Here is a 22,069-nt window from a genome sequence, read left to right as displayed (position 1 = left end):
GCGTTTGCAACCTGCCACGTCCATCCATTCCTCTTATACTTTCACCCACGACCTTCCCGTCTGGATGACCGACGTACTCGGCGAGGTCAGCGGCGGCACTTGCTGCCCGGATATAAGTTGAGCAAGATCAACCCTTTCCTCACGCTTCAACAACAGATCCAACATCTTCGAGATCGTCTCGGCGGCAGTAAAGATATAGTCTCACAGTAGTGCGCTAGTTTTGTATCCCAGTTCAACCAGAACTCACACCCTGAACCCCGCCTCCCACCAAAAACGGATGGCACTCGACGGAATACAATGACGCTGCGGTACGAATACGCTCATGACAATAGAAGTGCAGAAAACCGCAAGAGCTTAAGATGGCGCCAGCAAGAATATGGATAATAGAACAGCAAACGGAGGAATGTTCGGGACTACCAGACGTTGCCGCTCAAGCTTTCGACTCGACTAGTTGAATGCCAACCAAGGTTTTCGTCCCACTGTTGAATCGATAGATACATGCCTATGTAGAAGTAATATATACACGCCGTGGATGCACGACCTACAGGCTGTGCGGGACATTCTGCACTTCTGCGGTGAAGCTCGCAGGAGCGTATCACAGCCAGGCATATACAATCACGTTTTTAAACGAATGCTAGGCCTCGCAGCCAGGAAACACTTTGGACATCAACGTACAGGATGCATAGCCTCGTATTGTTCATTAAATCGCAAGTGTGTACACTCTCGGGTATCATATGTACTCATCAACGTCCAGGATGACTTGATGGCGGATTGCCCCGGGTTCTCTTTCTAAACTTTTTCTTTCCTTTGGCAAAGACATTATTGCAGCGTCGGAAGCCTGAAATATTACAGTGAAAGCTCGACTGGGCAACGAGCTACCGGAACGATTTGTGCTTTAGCGGGCTCGCCCCTGACGGGCCCAGCACTGGACCATTACCGCGATGCCGTCCACCGCGCATGTTGGGGGTGTTGGAGCAGAAGGCACAGACATATACACTCGGAAGGGTCCTCCGCGAAATGTTGATGCAAGGGCCGTGAAGCCACATCTCGCAGGATTCGCTGAGAATGGTCAGCCAAGTCGATCACCATAACATTCATCAGACTTACCATTGGACCATGTACTCTCCTGGCCTGTTAGCGTTATTCCTGCAAACGCAGCGCACACTGTAGGTGGCTTTTGTGGGCGAAGGCAAGCTGGCCTCGGTCAGGGCGCCGGGCGACATTAGACCTCCTTGGAAATTCCCAACAAAGCTGCCAGAGGCAAAACGGTTGGACCGCTGGCTGCCGAGGACCTGGGGACCTCGCTTCTGGCGGCTCTCAATCAACTTGCGCAGTTCGCTTGCGGCATCGCCGCCTTTCCCGTGGTTATCATTCATCACTGTCTCTGCTTCGCTCTCGGCGTCGTGTTGTGAAGTTGATGCACCATGACTGCTTGAGCTGTGTTCGCTCACGCTTCTGCGAGATGAATGGAACATGGAAGACGAAGTAGGCTTGCGAGGATCAGGGAGAGCAAAGGAGGTGTTCCGGCTGGGAATGATGATGGGCTCGTCATCTGTTGAAGAAGCATCGTCCTCAGAGTCCCAGCTCTTTTCTCTGCGCGGCATTTCCCTGGTGACGGGCTTCCTCTGTGCGCCATTGGATCCGGCACCATCAACAACGACGGTAGTCTCAGCTCGGGCTCTGCCTTTCGAGTCAATTGTGAACTTGACGGACGTCCGGGTACGGGGGCTCGATTCAGGGATTGACGTCAGGCTTGATAGCCGCGAGTGCTGCTGCTTCAGAGGTGATATTCTGCCTGAAGGCCGACTCAGAGGCCGACTAGGTCCTACGGCCGGACCATTGTTGACCACAGGTCTGGGCTGGATGGCGGGAGCCAGCGTCGGCAGCGCCTTACGACGGCCACGGTTCTCACTAACGCTTCGTTGAAGCCCGTTGGGGCGTCCCTGGGACTTGGATGGCGAGCTTCCCAACATGTGGTCTGGCATTCTACTGGGTGCCAACTCCCTGGAACTGAGGGAACGGCGTATGTCTCCGCCGTGCATTGGTGCTCTTGATTGAGTTTCCGCAGCCGCTGCCAAAGCATATTGTGCGGACCCTTGTGTCACGGGGATATTGGTCTCCATATTCGAAGATGACGGTCGGCTGAAAAGCAGGCCCGGATCCACACCGGCGCCGGGGCTAACAATTCCAAAAGGATCCTCCGCCGACGTCGTGAACGAAGCCATGGAAATATCCGCTGAGCTGGACTGGACGTTAGACGCAGGGGGCTTGGGAGCCAGGGGCCGGCTTCGCTTGACGGGCTGAGTATTTTCTTGACTATTTGCCGGCGGAAGGGGGGTTGTTTCCTGGAACATTTGTGAAGCGTCAAACGACGGCATGTGACGATGGGTTGGCTGGAAAACATTAGGACCAAAAGAGAAATCAATGTCCATTGCCGACATGTCGGCGCCGGGGTCCCAGAAGCTGTTGGGAGCCGTTGCCGGCGCCGACATGGGATAGCCAAACATGTCGGTGGCAGTTACAAACGCCGCCGCCATATTCTGCTGTGGGGTCCCGGAAAAGTCTGGCTGGCCGTAGCCATGATCATTTTGCATATTGTCTGCCCGGAGCTTCGGCGCAAGTTTCCGCCCACCCTTGTGTGAAGACGGCGGAGGAGTGGCCGTTTGCCCGTTCAGATCCGCAGCTCCCTCTCTGTCTCCCGCCTGCTTCGGCGCTCCTTGTGAAGCCGGGTTCAGGCTGGCTGGTCCGTCTTTCTGGCTGGGAATTCCGTGCTGCTGTTCGGTCGAGGTTTTGTGGGAAGAATTCAGACGTTGAGAGATATCAACCGGCGGCAGAGGTAAGCTCGGGTTGGGCGAGAGGTGATTAGCATGGGATGCTATCTGAGCAGCGAGGCTCTCGGCAGACAGGGGTCTTTTCAGGCCGGTCGAAGGGGGATATGAGGTCGAAGCGGAGGAAAACTCGGCAAAGGGGGTTTGGGAGCCTCTCAGGTTGCCGGGAGTGGTGTTGAAAACGGAGTATTCCTCTGCGAAACGAGGAGTCCAGCCGCCAGCGTCGTCGAAGTGGCCTTGTCGTTGCTTTGGGGTTTCGAAGACGGGACTCGGGAAAACGGCGGAGGTTGGGGTCTGTTTGGGCGTGGGCGGCTGAGCGTTTGGGTTTCCAAAGCTGCACAAGACAATGTCGAGTTAGCAAAAGTGTTTTGAGGCAGGAGTGCGGCCCTGTTGATCATCCTGCGGCCTGGTGGAAGGCAGAAGACCAACGTGAACGGGGGTGGATTGGTAGGTAGAAATCTTGCCTGGAAGCCAGCTGATCCCCACTCATAGCAATTCTACTGTACTTCACACAACCCTAACTCGGACATGACAGAACCACCTGTGCAAACGGAATTGTCGAGTTTCGATGGTGCAGACGTAATCTCTGCAGGTCGAAATGTCAGAACCAAGAAACAATGGCCTTGTCGGAGTGACGGAGAGGCAGGCGCAGGGCTTTCGAAGTCTGGGCTCGTGCACGGGGGGCGTACGGGGCCGACGGAGCGTGTCAGGCGGGGGCGGCTTCAGGCTCGTATATCATTGATCATTAAAGAAGCTCGTGGGGCCGTAGATTCATGAGAATAGCATTACACTGGAGGTTGAATGTCCGAGTGAGCAAGAGAGTTGCCTAGGATCCAAGGCCGGGGGGTTGGGAGGTGCAGAAGGGAAACGTTGCGTAGGGAGGACCGTGAGATGCGGTCAGGAGACGGAGGGAGACGGAGCAAGCGTACCAGCAGAAGACGGGTTACAGAAGCAGATGAAGATCTAGTCGTCAGGATCGTAAGACAGCAAAGCAGAGCAGAGCAGAGCCTTGTCCTTCAGTGAGCGCTTCCAACAGAGGGTAGGTTGCAGAGGAGGCGGCACGAGAGGAAGAGGAGAGAGGAAAGGAGCGTCCGGGAGCCAATCGTTAACCGTGGAAGGGGAATGGGAAAACGAGATACCAGTCAAGAGAAATAGTGGTCAGGTAAGGTAAAGCAAGGTAGCAGCAGCAGCAGCAGCAGCACCGCAGTATGTGACTGTCCAACAACCTACTAGTCATCGAAGTACCTGCAGCATGGGAGAGTAGCACTGCACTGCTGGTACGCTGACGCTGGTACGTAGATATTAAGCTAGGCAGAGACGGTCTTCCCTCGTTGTAGACTCGTTGGAGGTTGCTAAAAATTTTGGCACTCGGGATGCATCAATGTACCTCGAGTTAAGGGCCGTCAGAGTACGTATCCATCGAGAACGATGTCTTCATTGGCGGAAGACAGCACTGTCCAGCAGAGCACAGCGCAGGCTGCGTGACGGGAGCGCTGGTAATTCAAGGCAGAGCGCGGAAACAGGCGTCTTCATCCCCCGTCCTGCTAGGGGTCCCCTGGGTGCCAGCGGTGCTAAATGGACACTTCAATTAAAGAAAACGACCTGACGTTTCTCTCGGCTCCCGGTGCCTTGTCAAAAGCCACATGCGTCGGCTTCTTTGAGTCCAGAACACTTTGACAACTCCCTCCGTCTGTGTTGTATGTCTCCTCTACAGAGTACTGACGTTGACAAGACTAAAACGTGTCAGGCCCAGCAGCAGGGAGGTTGGAAGGGTCCAAGATGGTGTTTAGTGTCTCGAGCATCCGGGCAACGTGAGGTCAGGCTGCTCTGATCGCTGGGCCGGCGCGGGTGCACTGACGGCCAGCAGTGTTCAGATGGATGCCAGATCCAGCGAGCCGTTTCTCGCACAGATGCTGCCGTGGCTGCTTTGCGGTGGCAGGATGTCCAGCTGGTTTCTCCTTCGGGCGGCGCCAGCGCTTGTTCAGGTATTCCAGGGTTTCAAGGTTTGGCAAACACGGGATGATGGGCCCAAAGTAAGCTTCGACTGGCCCGGATGGCGCTGAACATGGCGTCTTGGTCGTCCGAGCTACTGCTATCTGCGCACAAGACCAAGACCAACCAACCTACACATGGCACCGCAGGTATCGGATGCGGAGAGGAACGTTGGAACGCTCCATGCGCACATCATCCTCATGCAGTCCAATGTCCTGCAATGGCGCAATATGGATGGTTGGGCGGGAACCTCGTGTTGAGATACATACCTGGCCAGGACAGCGGCTAACACCAAGGTACCGTTTGTTACTGCTGAGGCTATTGCGATAGAGCCCAGCCGATGGTGGGATGCGATAAACTCTAGGGGCTGAAGAAAGGGTTGCTCCAAGGATGTTCCTGCGTGGCATGAACTTGTCTCGGTGCTCGAGGTTATCTGCGCCTGAAATATGCAAATCAGCAGCTGTCGTCTAACGAAACGAGTATGCCCTGGCATGATGTCGACCTGATTTGTTCTGATTCGGCATATCCCTTCCACATGCACTCAGAGGTGTTCCCTTTGGAGACCGATATTCCAGCCTGGAAGGCCACTGGAAGCCCACACACAACCAAACCAATTCATGGAAGCCACGGAAGACCAGTTGCCTCAGGTTCAGGACCGTTTCTCATTAGTCAGGGCCCTACTCGAGTTGCTTAGGTGGTTGCTGGTTGCAACGGCTCGGCTACGGAGCAAGCGAAATATCCTAATGTGATGGCGGAAAGGATCTTAGGCAGAGCCATGCAAGGTACTTATCCAAACGCAGCATCATCTTTCAGCGTTGCTGCAATGGACTATGTAAGGCGGGGAAAGTTGAGCAGGGAGAAGTATTGGAGAGTCTTGTCCGAGGACAGGGACACCAGAGCAAAAGGGACGGCTTCACAGCACCAAGCCCGACTAAGGTACGCCGTGAATCCATGTACGGTAGGAATGTCTAGGCATGCGACACCAGGCCGGGCGAGCAGCCACTCACTCACTGCAGATGTGCAGCGGCCACTGGCGATGACAACTGCAAGTGCTGCAAGTGGCAGCTGCCAGAGGCCACTCGTTCTTGGTTGGCTTCAACCGTGCCTGTGCCTGCAGGGCCATGACATGACGGATTCGACAGCGCACCTTCTACCTTAGATGCACGTCGTTTGGGCTGAAGCGATAGTGAATGACGGCAGGCTCTTGCAAATAGGTGCCACTGCAGCCCTGCCAGTGAAACACCAGCTCCTCTGGATTCTCCATCACGAACATCTCCCGCAGTCAACTACCTGCTTGCCATCATCACCGGTCCATCCATCCATTCCACATCCTTCAGAGACAACCCGGCAACCCGTCCGACAAGACTTTCGACTGGCTGCCACCAAGTCCCGAAGCATGTAAGCGGCAGGTGTGAGTCAACGCGGCGCTGCGCTACCAGCAGACTAGCCTCGTTGGTGCTTCTCCCGCAACGCACCGGATCGCAAGGCATGTGTGCATGTGTGCGCCAAGGAGATAGGGGAGCAGAGGGCTAGCACTATGTAGCTCTGGACTGGACTGGACTGGAACTCGTTCGAGCTGCCGTGTCACTCCCCCGCCATTGGGCCATGATGCCAGCTGATACCATGGTGGTGATGCCACCTTTGCTCACCAATCTGTTACCCTCTCGGGCATCCTCGCCCTCACCAAGATGAATAAGGCAAAGTAAGCCGCCGGGAGATCCCCACTGTTTCGAGGCCAGCTTCAACAGCCTGCAGCTGAGTCTGGCAAGGGGTCGTGCTTTAGTGCACTGAAACCTCGTGGAATCGACGTTAGGATCTTCCAACTCCAGATCGATCGGTTGTCTCTCCAACAGACACAAATGACGGGAAAGCAGATCAATCACCCGTAAATCAGTCGGTTGCCGACGCCTCTGCCCGGAATCACGAGCCTCGCCTCCGTCTCGTCTCCCACTTCCCTTCGCTTCGTCTGGAGTTTCAGACGGTCAATGGACGACAACCGACTGCCGAATGGAGCGCTGGCCAGGGACAGACCAAGACACTTATCGACTACCTATTCAAGGGCTGATATCGGCGGGTCTTCGTGAAGCCAGCAGCGCACCATTTATCCAGTAGCTGAACTTTGACATTCCCTTCGATATCGGGGGTTCGGCGAGAACCCAAGAGACCAATTATGCGTTGTCAAGAAACATGTCTGAGCCGTTTGGTGACGAGGCAATGGTCCCTTGGCTCCTCACACAAGCCCGTGTCCCGCAACAGACATCATACAGTCGGCGCTCGAGGTTGGCAGCCCTTCCTGTCGCCCTGTTTCGGTCAAGCCCCTTGGATGCCCGGCAGAGGCTGCGGCTCTCTCGCCATTGCAGATTGACGGCGTTGACTGCACGACATGTTCGCATGGTTGGATGGGTCTGCGGGTGCAGACGCCAGCAGCTACGATGTTGTCTCAGTCTCGCCAATTCACGACACTGCCAAGACCTCGTCATCCAAGTCAACACTTGTTTCCTCTCAAGTTTCGAGCCGAGCGGCAGATCAATCACGCACGGCGCCTCGCCAGTTTTCTCGGAAATAATCCCGACGGCTCGGAAACCAAAGTGGACAGTGAGCGCATTTCCTGATACGAATCTTGTCCTGACACAGGCCACCCGCTGCGATTTCCGGAGACGATGAACTATGCACTCAACAGCCTTGATGCGTCAAATGCCCGCGGCAGAGTCTGGCATTGTTCGTAGGGCTCTTGTTACCTAGGACAGCTTAGTTGTGGCTTTTCTAACTTTCAACGTTTGTTTCCATGGCTGAGGAGACTGCTTCTACGTTTCCAGCCAATCTGTGTGGGCAGGGCAGCCTTTATTCACTGCCTTGGTAAACGCCACCATCGTTTCCCAGACGCCTAAACATCAAGGTTGTCAATAAGCATGCGGCTCAGAGGGATTTGCGGTGCATCAAAATGCATCTCAGGCAAGCAGACCGATTCACCTCCTGGCATACCATCAGACGAACCCTCCTTGCGAAGCTTACCGATAAGGCCTCTTCCGCTGCCGAGAAAGCTTTAATACCAAACGAATTCCCAGCGCGGCTGATAGTCCATTTGACTGCGGCTCACTTTGATCGGACGACATGGTCTGAATAGTCGTACGTCAAGGCTAACAATGACTGAAGGATGCAGATGATATCTGCACCGTCAGCAACTAGTGAGGGGCAAAACTGCTCTTGAACTTACTCCCAGCAGACCGATTCCCTATTTTGGCAACTGCTTCGCCGCTTCTGCGGCCTCCAACAGGGTCCCTTTCAGCCCCCCGTCTGCACCCATACGCTTAGATACGGATGCCAACGATGGTTGTCATTTCGGAATAATTCCAATAATGCCGGTGAAGACATGCTGTTGAACAATCAAAACGCCACAGATGCAGTGTTTTTTCAGCTCACTCCAATCAAGAAGCGGAAACCGGCTTCAATGACGGGTTGCTGTCAACTTCAGGGGCTGAAATAGCCTGCTGCAAGAGGTCCTGTCGGCCAAAGATCGACTGGCGGAGATCAATCGGCGACACCTGCAGAGTCCCCAACCGGCGTCTTGCAAGCACGTGTGTCCCCAGCTCACGATTGGCTCGATTGGCTCGTCTGGCGTCGAACAAGTCGTTTCTGATGCTGCGGCTGCAAGGGGGTTTAAGTGGTTGCAGCAACATGCCATTTGGTGGCCCACGAGCGGCTCCCATTGTCTCTGTGCAACTGAAAAGTACCAAAAACTCATTACACACATGGTACTCTACCGCGTACGCCCGAATTGACTTCTCACCACTTTCGCAAAATTCCATGTCCGCCCGAGACGCCGCAGCATCGCCCAAGACCTCGGTGGCAATGCTGAGTTTCCGCCCAGGACCAGGGCGTGAGGCCAGTCCCAACTCTGTTGCCAGTCGTTTGCGTCTGTGAACAGTAAGACCCCTTTTTTCGCGTGTCTGGCATATCCCGTCCTTCCCAATTCCCTGGCGCTTGCCAGAATCCGGATACGACCTCAACTCGCGCAACATGTGGGCATGATGGGGATGGAGAAGGATGAGGGCCATCAGAACCACAAACTTGGAACCGAGGCCGTCCCCGGTCCATGCAGTACTCCGCCGTAGGGCAAGAATAAGCACGATCGTCTGCGTATCATGGCGGCCTGCCGCAAAGGGAGAGACGGCCTCTGCGGTGGCCGCCCCCGGATACATATTGGCGGGGTCACCCAGTCGAGACGCATGAATTTGGGAGATTGCACACGCCCCCGATGCCTTTTGTTCTACTCGTGGCACACGCCGCTAAGAGAGGGGGAAAAAAAAGTGCTCTCTGGTCTTGCCCAAAAGATCTTCTTCCGGGATACCCGTCGAATCGAAACAACCGTAAAAGAAAGCGACAGGCGCGTGGTAAAGGTTTGAGTGTTATTCTTGGGTGAACCCGGGATGGCGTGGACGGCCTCCTCCGGCGAGAGGGGTAGCCGGCCTGGGTCTCCGACGCCGAGCTTTCGCCCGGCCGCCCGCCCGCATCCCCAGCCAGGTACCATGCCGCCGTCGAAACGCTGTTGCAGCCCAACATATGGCATTCTTGACTTGACCACTCTTGTCACGCTGCTGGACGGCCTACCCCGATCGTCCAAACTCGTCCAGAGAGTCAGTCGCATTAACCGCCGTCAACCCAACTTTCGCAGACAAGCTGCCGCCGTTGTGTTTCCGTGGGCGCATATCGAGGTCCATGTCGATCATGTCGGAAGCCCTTTTACAGGACCACAGACGCGCAACACCTCTCCCATGAATTCAAAAGCCCAAAACATCCAAGCGCCCAGCTGGACCACCTTTGAAAGAGGAGAAGAAGAAAACACCTCAGAAAGGCACCCACATGGTGCTGAGGTACCACTGCCGTGCGTCATGCCTTGCGCTTCGGCGACGGGTAACCGAAGCGAACAAGACCTGTATCTGACTATCCTCCGCGCAACTCCTACTTGCCGAACCCCGTCCTCGTCGTCGTCTACGAAGTATTAACCTCCCATCCTCACCGGGCAGGCCGGGTTCCTGGCTTGGCTCCATTAGTTTCGTTTGGTTCCTGGTCCGATGTCCTCGTTTACCCCTGGCTCTATCTATTTCCCGGCGATGACAGGCCTGCCGCCCACTACCTGCCGCGTCCTTTTCTGCCCGCATGAGAGGCATGTCCGTCTACGCCCCCCTTTGGATCCTTGAGAGGACGCTCAACATCGTGGCTTCAACCCCCGTCGGCAGATGCCCGTTCCTGAACCATACCCTTTTCGGGGACAGAACATCCTAAAGAGAAGGGGTCCCCGACTCCCAAGCCGTGCCCACATTCTCGGCCAACCAACATCTCCACCGATCTTCACATCGGCCATATCGGGGTGGAGGGGGAGGAAGGGCCCTCCGCCTTGCCCAGCTCCTCGTCATCACAACCCGGCCCTTTTCCCTCCCCCTCTCGCCCCGGTCTCCCATCCTTGTCCCCGGATCCCGCGAGAACTGCCATTGCCCACTCCGAACACTTTACGCATGTCACTACGACGGACGCCACGAGCCAGTCAAAGCCCAACATCACGTCCTCTCTCGAACCCTAGCTAACCCATCAATATGTGCATCCTATGTACCCCTGAACGAGCCACGCCGTTCCCAGCCAGCCCACACTCGCAAAGAGGGGTGGTGGTCCCCCCTTTTTCCTTCCATGTGCTTCTCCCACGCCTTCGACCACAACCCGGGCGCCCACACATCATCGCGATTCACGTCCAGGATGGTTGGGGGTTGTTTAGCACGCGCGGACTAAGAGCGGGGGGTTTGCTGCGTTCAGTCCAGTCGAGCGAAGAGAGGGAAAGGGGAGTCATAGCTCGTGATGGGACCGCGGACTGCGTGCCGCCCGCCTACGACTGCTCCTCCCGTGTGTGATCCTCTTCCTCCTGTGTTCTCTGGTCCACCCGTCCACGGAATGTGGCACGGCCTCGTCAGCGTGTGTGCGGGAGGCCTACGTCAAGTGGCTCCTATATCGAACCTCTCGCTATAACAGTGCACGTGTGGCAGCAGCAGCAGCAAAGTATCCTTTTCGAAAACGGTCATGACATTTTGGGAATATGGTCTGAGAACTGTCCAAAAGCGTAGATTATCACAAACGTCCACCACCAAGCGGGAAGTCTGTCTGAAATGACCGTGTGTTCCTCATTCTGCGGTTAAAAGTGCAAAAGAAAATCTAACTACCTACTACTGCCCGCGGGTTCTTGCCAAACACGTAAACACAGTTTTTCCCCACCATCGTCATCGTCATTCGTCCCAGAGGACTTCTTTGACTGACTTGACTGGGGGTGTTCCCTCCAAAAGCCCATTTTGCCCAACAATCCCATCTACCCGCCCGGCCTACCGTCCCAGATTCGCCAGCGTGATATTTCCAGCCCAAAGAACTTTTGATTTCCCTAATTCTCTCTCTTGGAAGAGAGAAAACCGAAAAAAAGAAAAGTGTGCCTTTCCCGAATTCCACCTTTTCCTCCCCTTGATATCATATGGTATGTCCTCCTCAAACAAAAAAAATAGGTGACAAAAAGAAAAAGAAGATCAGATACAAGAATCCAAAAAAAAAAAAAAAAAAAGGGAAGAAACCCGGCAGAGATTTAGCTATCTACGATTAGGGTGTGGAAGAGGAAAGTTGGGGGGGAAGCAAAGAATCGAAAAGATCAAAGGGGGATGATGGAAAGGACTGAACTGAACTGAAGCATAAGTAACTGAAAAGCAGAAAAAAAAAGTCACACCAAGCACTGGACAAAAAACTGGGGACCCCGCGTTTCCTCTTCCAACGGTTTGGTTTGGTTCGAAAAATGAAGCGTTGACAAAAACTGGGTTGAGACTCTGGCCATTATTTTTCTTCCTGCACTGCGTCGCGGCGTGGGTGTGTGGTGGTGTTTGATGTGGCGAGTACGTAGAAATGGTGTGATCTGGTGGTTGGTATTCCTCCTCTTATCGGGGCATAAAGTCGCATGAAATTCAGGAACAGACGTGGTCGAAGGAAAAAGGGAAGGGGGGAAAAGAGGTATTTCCAAGGTTGGTTGTTTCGATGGGAAGAGGTAAGTAGATTTTTCTTTCTGTGTTGAGTGTGTGATGGATGATGATGGTTGAATCGTCATGACATTCTCTTTCTCTTTCTTCTTGGGCCCATCGCGGCATGAAACTTTCCCTGGTCCTCCTCTTGTTCCTCCACATACAAACAAAGGTGTCACACACACACAGAGAGAGAGAGAGCCCCCAGCATTTCCCGTGTTCCTCCCGAAAGGTATTTTTTCCCATGCCCAGTAGTCTATAAGATTTGAGAGTTTCGTTGAAGAAAAGCGTTTCGATTTCGTGAGGGTTAGGAAAGAAAGAGGATAGAGAGATAGAAACCGCTGAGCAAAAGAAAAAGGGTTTGAGACGTTACTTTTTCTCGTGACGACGTTGTTTCGTGGGGAGATAAGGAAAAAGGGGTTTTTGTTACCACAGTGCGCGCGCTCTGCGGCGAGAGAGGGGGTAAAAGTCGAGACAACAAAGGAAAACTCTGAAACAGGAATAAGGTGGTATCAGTCGTGTATTTTTTGGAGGTTCGCGAAACACACACAAAATCATCTCAAGATCAGGAAGCAACAGACACCAGAGCAGACTAGATCATGCCTGGCATGCCTTCGAGCGGGTTGATGATGCCCCGTTGTTGGGCTTGCATCTGGCCTTGGCTCATCTGGGGCATCGGCGGCACCTGTTGAAGGTGTTGCTGCTGGTGCTGGTGCTGGTGTTGCTGGTGCTGGTGCTGCTGTTGCATCTGCGCGGGCGTCGGCGTGCTCGTGACCGAGGCGGCTGACTGCGGCGTGATGGGCGTCTGCTGAGGCATCGGGGGAGCCTGTCCAGGTTCAACCTTTGGCTTGGCCATTTGCGACGCTGCCAGGTTGCGGTTGTGGCTGCTCTCACGACGACGCTTGGGGGCGTCCTTGATCTTGGGATGAGTGTGGCACTAGATACGAATTAGTTAACAGGTCTTGACGGGAAAGGATGCGAACGAAAATACCTTGTATGCGTGTCTGAACCATGTAGTACCCTTCTTCTTGCTGCTCACCAACGCAATCCAGTCGTTGCAGCTGCCGCAGAGTCCCTCCCACACGTCGGGGTTGCCGTCCATCCGCCTGGTTTCTTGCGGCTCCTGGAACGGGTTGCCCGTGGCTGCGGAGATGCCGTGGGTGAATGACTTGTCGTACCAGAAGGCAGAGTTCTTGAGCACCAGCCAGCGGCCGGGCTTGCAGATGCCGCACCATCCCTCACGCTTGTTGCCGTGGCCACGAACCCATCTGGGCGTGTACAGGTCGCCCTCGAATCTCAGCTCCTGCTCGTGGGGGACGAGATCAGGGTCGGATGGGTTCATGTCCTCCGGGGGCGGCGGGACCTGCTCCTCGTGAAGGGAGGCGTACAAGTCGGGCGGGTCAGACAGGTCGGTGTAGTGGCTATGAAGGGAGTGCGGATCGGCGTTGCTCTGGAGCATGCGGAAGAGCCCGTGAGACAGCAGTGGCGGCGGCGCCTCGAAGTGATGAGCGTCCGGGTGCGGGAATCCGTTTGATGGCAATTGAGACGGGAGAAGCATGCTGTTCATGCTGTTTCTCTGAAACTGCGGCGGGCCGGCCATCATGAACGGGTGCTGTTGGGCTGCTTGCAGGTTGGTGAAGTTCAGAGGGACCTGGTTGTGCTGGATCGTCGGCGACGAGTGTCTGGAGGACATGCGCTGATGGGCACCGAAGGCGTCGTGGCCGGGGTGGAAGACGAACGGGGTTTGGCGACGGTTCTGCTGGGTTCCGTATGATCCAGTCGACCATCTCTTGGTAGTTCCTCGCTCAACGCTGTACGGGGCAGATCGCATGCCCGGTCGGGGTGACGGGGAGGCTCGGCCGCGGCTCTGGGTCCTGACAAGTTCAGATCGGCTTTGAGGCGTCATTCGTGGGGACGCTACGGGCGACAATTGAGTCGACGACATCAATGAGTTGCGGTTAGACGGCGGCGGATAGTCTGAGCTGAATGATGGCGCCTCCGATAGAGCGGCGGAAAAGTCCTCGTACGACGGCATGTCTGAGAGGGCGCCTGATGTCGACATGGTGAACGAAGATCCTGACATGCGTCTCGGGTTGGGACCGCAGTCGAAGTTGAACTCGCTGTCTGTCTGCTGTCCGTATCTCAAGTCGAGGACGGGAATGGCCTCGTCGGTTGTGTAAGCCTGTCCAATCATCTCCGTGTCCAAACCATGGAACTCAAAGTTGTCTTCACATGGCTTCTGTTGCCAGGCTGCATCATCATTAGCACGAGAGGGGTCAACCTCTGATGGACCGACTCACTGTTCTCCATTGTGGTGACGGGATAGAAGTCTTGTTGATGGACCGAGACGGGACGGGACATGGCGTCGCTGGGGGTCTGCTGCATGGGAAGAGGCGATGAATCCCACGATGGGAGTGTGCCGTAGTCGTCGCTCATACTGTAAGAGAAGCCCTCGTGGATGGTCGCAGGCCTGGGCCGCATGCCTTGAGACGTCGGGGTCGTCCATACTCCAGCGGGTGCTCCCACGCCCTCTTGTTTGACGGGCATATCATTACCGTTCATGTTGATGATGGGCGTTGTGCGTGGCGGGACGTCTCTTCTGAACTTGTTGTTGGGGTTGAAGGTGAAGGAAGGTGTGTGTATTTGTTGCCGACTAAATTGTACTTGTAAGTCATGTATGTCGGAGGCATGCAGGGACGGGATGGGGCCTACAGCTGTGCCTGACCAGAGTCCATGGTGCTTAGACAGGAACAAGACAAGGGAGCGTGCGGTTAATCAATTATCGGGTTGATGCTGAACGGGGGACGGTGGGTTGTTAGCATTGATCCTCGGACGAGGGACTACCAAGGGTGGTAGTTGTATCTGACGGCAGTCGTGGGGGGGGGTCCACACTGCCCACGTATCGACGAGCGCGATCCGACAGGCCGAAAGAGGGCTTCCATGGAACTTACTTGGAAGAAATCTGGCGCAGTGGCCAAGCTGGGCGGAGAGACACAAAATAATCTCCGGACCGGGCGAGTAATGGAATGGCCACTGAGTGGTTGTTTGTTGGGATCCGTTCAGAACGCGTAGATTTTCTTCTTCGTCTCCTTCCCTTCTAGGCTCCTCTCTCTTTCTGTTCCGTCCCCTTGGTTTCCTTTCCGGACTCTTCCTCGCACGCGGGTGGATGGCGATGAGCGTTAGGGACAGCGGGTCCTCGCGATGAGGCTAGTGGTTGTTGTTGACGGTAGGGATTCCCGTCCTCAACTAGACTTGTCTGTGGGTGTGTGTATGTGTGATGAGTAAGTGCTGGTTGGTGTGTGATCGGTATTTGGGTATATATGTATGTATGCGAGTAATTCCTCAAAGGCGAGTGAGCAGTCTAAGGAGCGTCGTGAGTTTGCGGCGGTCACCAGCAACTCGTTTGAATGCTTCAATGTGCGTTGAGGATGAGGATGAGAGCGCGTTAGCTGGCTAGCCGTCCAGGTTCCTGGCAGGATGAAGAGAGCCAGCTCCCGGAGAGTAGGTACTATAGATGCGAAGAGGTAGTAGCCCCCCTCGAAAAGGAAAAAAAATATTATAGGTAACAAGGCTCGAAAAAGGAGTGACTAGCAATGGGAATCATGGGCAGTGAGGCCTTGGTAAGTGGGACGCAAAAGGAGAGCAAAAAGAAGGCAAAACGAGGGGCGGTGCAGAGGATCCTGGAGGTATAAAAGAAGTAGTGTGGAAAAAGAAGCATCATCCATGGACAGACCAATAGGTCTGCACGGTCAGGTTCGGAACGTCGGTTGGAGCTAAGCCGGATTCCCTGATACAAACCTCTTCCTGTCTGTGAACTTGGGGGCAGAGGCAGGCGTGCGAGAAAGAGCTTGGCCGGGCTCACCAAGAGGACAGGACTGGCAGGGGGTAGACTTTTGGTGGTGGACAAGGTAACATCTGTTCGTCGATGTGGATGTGTGGGAGTGAGATGCCGATGAACCAGGGACAGGCCTACCGCCAGCTGTTTTTGGAAGACGGGGGACAAGGATCTAAGGCGCCGACAAGGCTATACCCAGCTCATGGATGTGTGTGTTCATAAACTAAGGCCAGGTAGATTGAGAGGTAGGGCAGTACATGGCACGAACTCGGGGCCGTCAATTGGCGTGATGGGTAATTGTCACTTGAGCGAGAGAAAGCGAGAGAGAGTCCGGATAGACCAGAGAGTATCATGGTAAGAGGGACTGAGAGGAGGAAGGGCTGATGGTGGTGTGGGGAGTCCGAGGGACTGAGAGCCCATAGAAGGAGGGGGTAGGGGAGTGAAGGACTGGGAGACTTGAGAGCAACGACAACCCATGAAAAGATTAACCGCTCAACCAGTCAGAGACAAGAAAAGGATGGGATGGAGGGAAAAGGGCAGAAGGTAAAAAGAGGGAGTACCTTTCCGAACGGAGTGCAACTTGCACCTGAGAAAGTCACTTGGCTCTGGAGCTCATCCATCCACACTTCTTTTCCATACGGATACACCTGGCATACCTTGTCAGAGACACCCTCCCCCTTCTAGACCTTTTAGCCCCCCTCCCCGTCCCCGTTCACTCGCCATATTTTTTCTGAGCAGTCTACTATGGCAGCGGCGGTGCAGGTGTGGGTTTGTAGCAAAGAAATTCGAAGTGACGAAATACAGGACCATACTTGGACGGACGAGCCACACCCACTCTATCGCCCTGTATCGTCGATAGCCGCACTTGACGTATGATGAGTGCTGTGCTATGTAAGGGCCCTTTCGGTGGTCTCCGACCAGGGCCATCAGGGCTGAGATTTGGCGAGGACCCTAGCGATCCGAAGGAAATAGTTCCCGAGGAGGTGGCTTGTCTCATCCCATACGCCCACATGTGGCGATATGGCTCCAGAGCGGAAGGTCAGCGAAGGGTGACTTGGGGCCCATCGGGGAGGTAGAAGTGAGGCATCGGGGACGGGTCATGGTTAGTCACCTGCGGCCGACGGCCGGCAACTGCGACTGTGGTTAGAAAGCGAGAGAGCTGGGAAATGGGTATCGAAGTGGGCGCCGGAGCCGAAACCAAGGCGACTGGCCTGGCGTGTCGTGATGGGGGGGTGTTTTGTTGTTGTTGCTGGTCTGGTCGTGTGCTATTGTTTCCCCCTTCCCTCTCGTCTCTTCGTGCGGGCAGGTTTTGCGTTCCAACTCTTTCGCGGCGGAAACCAAGCAAGAGCCAGGGTTCACGGACGAACCTCAGTCAAGTATCGAAATGATACGATACGACTTGTCTGGAGTGTCAGTAGGCCGAGTACGGCACGTCTGCAAGGTAAATCCGCCGCAGTCCCAGTACCCGTCCCAGGCCAATGGGGCATGGGGGCCATGGGGAGGGGCCTCGGGCAATGTCTGTGTAGCAGCTGGTGTGGATGCAGGTGCTGCGTCAAGGTACATGGCACCGTCCCTGGGGAGGTAGAGACGTCGAGATTTTTTGAGTCGAGTGTTAAGGTACGGCGTACCCACGAGTCCCCAGGGCCAATCAGGCTTCGGGTACGAAGATCACGAACGAGAGTGTTTGGCAAGAGAATCCTGACGTCGGGCTCTTGTTTTGGCAGCGACAGCGGAGCAGGGATGTCTCCTGTGCCTGTTTTGTCAGATCCCTGGTTCCCCACATGATGAACCTGGAATCCTATCCTTTCCAGCAGATCCGCCCTCGGGCTTCTTTTTCCTGTTCGGCCGTTGTGCCAATAACGAGCACCGGAAGAACAGGCATAAAGCAGCACAGATGTGCGTCCATGTAGCTAGGCGGCTTAGGTTATTGTCGATGCACCGTACGTCAGTAATCAGATAACAGATGCGGATTGGCAGCGGCAGCTGATGGGGAGCTGAAGTCTGTTTGCTTGTTGCTTGAACTTGACAGGTGATTAGCTCGAGGTCAGGTAGCTTGGCGTAGCTTAATGTGAGGTAGGCTAGGTGGCCGCAGTATGCAGAAAGAAGCAAGTGCAGGACAGGAGCGAGCACAGCTGGAGATCGGAGAAATTGTGTGAGTGTGGATGAAGGTGAGCGAGGAAGGGTCTGCTGTGAATGAATGTGAGTGGACGACAGTCTGTTCGTCTCTCCAGGCCCATCAACTCTGGGTCGTCTGGCATCGTTCCGGAGCTGCAGGGGAATCATGGGCGGAGTGTTGCCGAGAGGAGGGAGAGGCTAGCGACAGAGGCTAGAGCCTCGGGACCATGTGGATGAGGGGGTCAGACGAAGTAGTTCCAGGTCCAGGTCCAGGTCCAGTTTCCAGGCCAGTCGATTGGGGACCTTGTTGGGAACCTGAAGCGATGCATCGAAGAATTGGAATCTTTTGCCCTGTCTGGCCGGGATAATGAGTGGGTTCGATGCTGACCGGACATGGTGTGAAAAGATGGGTTCCGGTGAGCAATGTTCTGAGGTTAGTTTAGCCAGCGAGCAGCAGAAGCAGCACGAGCCGAGAACGACTGGCAGGATGCCCAAGTGTCCACGCGACAGGCATCGTGTCTCCAGCAAGCCGACACGACGGTGCGCAGAAAACCGTGCGATGGCGGAGAGGAGAGACCAGACCATGCAGGCTTTCCAGATGAGAGGTGGTGACGGGAGACGGAAGCGATGGACGGGAGATGAGAGAAGGCGGAGAGATGATGGGAGGGGGGGCGCGACTTCAGGAGCAGCACCTGAACCAGAACCAGAACCAGAACCAACCCCAACCGCTATGGGAGTACTTTGGTCGCTGATGGTGCATCGTATCGTCTGAGCCAGAGGCCGAACGCCAGAGAATAAAAAATGGTCAAATATCATAGTGATGGAGGGTATATGGCGCGCAATGATGGGGCCGGCCGCGGTCGACGTCGTTGGTGGGCGGGAGATGGTGGTGCTCGTGGCACGGAGCAGGCACGTTTGAAGTTGACTTTGAGCTGGCTGGCGGCGCATTCTGATTTGTCGCTGAGGTAAGCATCTGCAGGGGGCAGATCAGGGAGTCGCGGGTGTGTGGGTGGGTGGGTGTCGTTGGATGCACCGTCTGTCGTGTCTTGGTGCCACAAGGTTCCTGCAGATGCTACGCAGTCGATGTTCTTTGCACCGCCCAACGTACCTTACTGCAGGAAGTACCTGGCTGTACCTCGCCAGGTACGCCGTAGTGGTGGCATCGTCGCGCGAGTGGTGTGGGTTGCGTTGTGCGTGCCTTACAGCCCGTCATGTTGGCGTCTCCTGTCTGACCTTCCAGGGTGTGCTGCCGCTGTAGTCATACCGCAAGCCGCCTTGTACCCCATGTACCTCCTCCGTCTGACACCTCCCGACAGTGACCAACACGGCCTCAGTCATCGCGACTGCACCTCGTCGCTCGACTTCGGCTTGCCGTGCGTCTTGTCTTGTGTGTGCCTTGACTCTGTCATCGACTCTGCCTACACTGTACACCTGCATTGGACAAGTCAATCGATCTCGTGCAGTTCCTCGATGCCACTCCCAAATCGCTGCTCTCATCTTTTGCACAAGTCCCAACTATGTTGATGATCTTGACGTGCCTCATCCGAGACTTGCTCGCCTCGTCTTCGGACCCTTGGCATCTCCTCCTCGTCCATCCTTTCCACCCGGCCTACTGCAAAGTAGTCCAGTCCACTGAGTCTTGTCGACTCCAGTCGACTCGGGCAGGTCCAGGCGTCGCCGCGGTCCTGATTCCACTTCTTCCACAGTGCTGTTCTTCACACGACCATGGCCATGAACCAGTCGTGACGGAGACAATGGAGCCTGTGGCCGACCCGTACGGAAGACTTTCCTAGGCCCTGATAGTGGAACCTCTCCCTACTGTTTTTTCTTTTCCTCTTTCTCCCTGGTCCTGTACAGCGTGTCGAGTCCTGTCCAGTACCCGCTGACTCGCGCCGTGACTCGCTGGATTTGGGTCCAGCCTACTGCAGGTCTGCAAGTCCATCGAGGACGCGGGGGCAGTGCCAGGGGGCTTGCAGGGGCTCGGGCTGTCTCAGATCTGTCGCAGAACAACACACCCTTGTCTCGCTTCAACCCTTCGACTGGGTTGACCGTTGACCCTAGTCCGCCGAGTCTTTGCCGTCGCCATCACTCACTCATCCCGCGCGCTATTCTTTCCTTCTGCCGTCCAACTAATCGCTCCGGTGCGCTGTCGCCCTCTGTTGTCTGGCTGGTGCTATACCGGGTGAAGTATCCGTACTTTATGGGATGTGTGTGTTTTTGCCTGTCATTCTCAGTCATCTTCTGGCCACCCAATAACTCATAAGTGAGCCAGAACTCGGCTCAGTGACAGTCAGCTCACCTCCTAGACTCCCGCAATGCATGTGGTAGCCTAAGCTTCACCTCATCACTCCGTCCCACCTGTCTACATGTAGGCCCAGAAGGCCTTGCGCCTGTCTAGCCTGCAGCTGCTAGCCTCAAATGCGTATGGACTAACAATATCTTCGGTCTCGCTCGCATATCGAGTCTCGCAGTGGCCGCCAGAGCTACTATCCAAACACCCTCTAAGCCGTCAGTTGGTCTGGTCCAATCTTGCCGTCGTGAGCCTGTGTGCGTTCATCTCCATCTTATCCGCCTTCGCAGATGCTGCCAGAAAAACTCAAGTCCTTGGCCCGAATTCAAATCAAGATCGGTCTGCGGCGTGAGTAAATCAAATACTACCCCGCACACCTTCTGGCGTTTGGGGCTCTTGTATGAGACGTGAGACTGGTCCGCAACTGGCCAGTTCCAGACGGCACCCCAAGGTCGACATCAAACCGGATTCTCTAACCAAGAAGCCAGCTGTCCTCTAGATCGTGTCCTCCGGCTGCTTATTCACCACCTCGTTGTCGTCGCAACCTTAACCTTCCTCTTCCGTGGAGGCCAGCTGGTCCGGTTTGGCTCTTGCGCCAGGAGGGTTCACTCGTGGTGACGATCCAACGAATCCGGCCTCGCGACTGGTTACCCCTCCCCCTCCCCCTCCTCCTCCTTCGCCGAAGCCCCGCGTTCCCGTCCCTTGACGCGCCTGAGGCGAGCCGCGGCCACCTCGTCTTCCGCACAATGTGATTCGCCCCCTCGTCTACTCTGTACTGATCCAGAATTGTGCCACGATGGGCCCATGTGGGCTAGTTGTCCGGAGCCACATTCGAAAGCTGAAAACTGGCTGAAAGTCGACATCATCAACCCATCGGGAAAAAGCAACTTCCTCTCCTAAAAACAGAGAAAACTGCCAGAAAAAGCCCAATCATTCAGCGACCGACCAGCCACTTGGCGGCAATAACACGCGTCATGTTAATGCCTCCAGGCTCTGGCTTCCATTTGTGTGCCTGGGTCGTTGGTGGAGTGTCGTTTGGCATATAATACAAATCCGCTATAGCTCTGGCGGACATGGGCACCCTGACAAATGCCAGAAGTCACTAGCCTATGAGGTTCGTCGGCTCCCGCCATCACATCCTGGATAGCGGGCGCGGCTTCACGCCTCGGGGGCCGCTATCCCACGGAATGTACACGCGTAAAGTGGTTCCCGTCCTCCATCGTCACCAACAGGAACAATCCGTATGTTGTTAAAGCTTGTTGAGCCTATCCGTTGGCGACAAACAAGCCACTGCGAGAACTGAGGTGGCGCTAACCACGCACATCTTCAATCCGTCAAAAACTCTCTCATAGGGCTCTGTGTGTTGTCCAGCGTTAGTGAAACTTAGCGTAGCTTTCCTACTCAGGATATCGGTCGCGGACTTCCGTCTAGACGCCGTCACACGCCACGAGATAAGTTTGACGACACAATCCTCTCGATAGATCAGATTCGTAGGTGGGAAAGCTGCTCGGCAGGTCTTGCCTTGACCTCTTCGTCTGTGCGAGAATACCACGTCTCGCGCCGGTGGCCTCCCTCAGCTTGCGGTCTCCGCTGGTTAGCTTCTACCGAGCCTTCGATGAGTTGTTCTGTGGGTCTGGCGGGCTGGCCGCTGACAGGGACTGGCCGTGTTGCTTGCATGACAACCTCGGACGTTTTGGGAAATTACGCCAACTCTCCAGCCGTGGCCGCTGTCTATAAATCGGCTCTTATGGAGATCACAGACCAATGATGACGCGACCCTTCCCCGCCGTCGATTGCTTGTCGAGTCGGCTCGATAGTGGGCAGCCTACATCAGGCGGATCAATGGGGGAGGCTGACAAGATCCCATCGACAGCCGCCAGGAGAAAGGGGCCAAACAGGGTAGCGATGAACTCTGTGGTGCGCTATGTTAGTAGACGTTTTATCAACTGATGTGTTTGATGTTTACCATAGT

General features: G+C 55.3%; 2 protein-coding genes across 2 annotated transcripts; both read right to left on the bottom strand.

Moving 5' to 3' along the window:
- Positions 1-875: 875 nt before the first annotated feature.
- Positions 876-2,594, bottom strand: PHF20 (PHD finger protein 20; the record flags this gene model as incomplete). Its single annotated transcript, XM_032025009.2, has 2 exons — positions 876-1,059; positions 1,108-2,594. The coding sequence occupies 2 exons, from the start codon at positions 2,592-2,594 to the stop codon at positions 876-878; spliced, it is 1,671 nt and encodes a 556-aa protein (XP_031878384.2).
- A 9,855-nt stretch (positions 2,595-12,449) lies between these two features.
- meu26 (Meiotic expression up-regulated protein 26) lies at positions 12,450-14,592 on the bottom strand (the record flags this gene model as incomplete). The annotated part of the gene is made up of 4 exons (XM_032025011.1): positions 12,450-12,794; positions 12,849-14,107; positions 14,158-14,510; positions 14,570-14,592. 4 exons carry the CDS (start codon positions 14,590-14,592, stop codon positions 12,450-12,452), a joined length of 1,980 nt encoding a protein of 659 aa, XP_031878382.1.
- Positions 14,593-22,069: the final 7,477 nt, after the last annotated feature.

This window comes from Colletotrichum fructicola (assembly GCF_000319635.2).
Source record: "Colletotrichum fructicola Nara gc5 chromosome Unknown KSG_Nara_v1_contig04, whole genome shotgun sequence".
Classification (NCBI taxonomy): Eukaryota; Fungi; Ascomycota; class Sordariomycetes; order Glomerellales; family Glomerellaceae; genus Colletotrichum; species Colletotrichum fructicola.
Note: the sequence above shows the minus strand (reverse complement) of the source record. Positions and strands in the feature narration are given on the sequence as shown.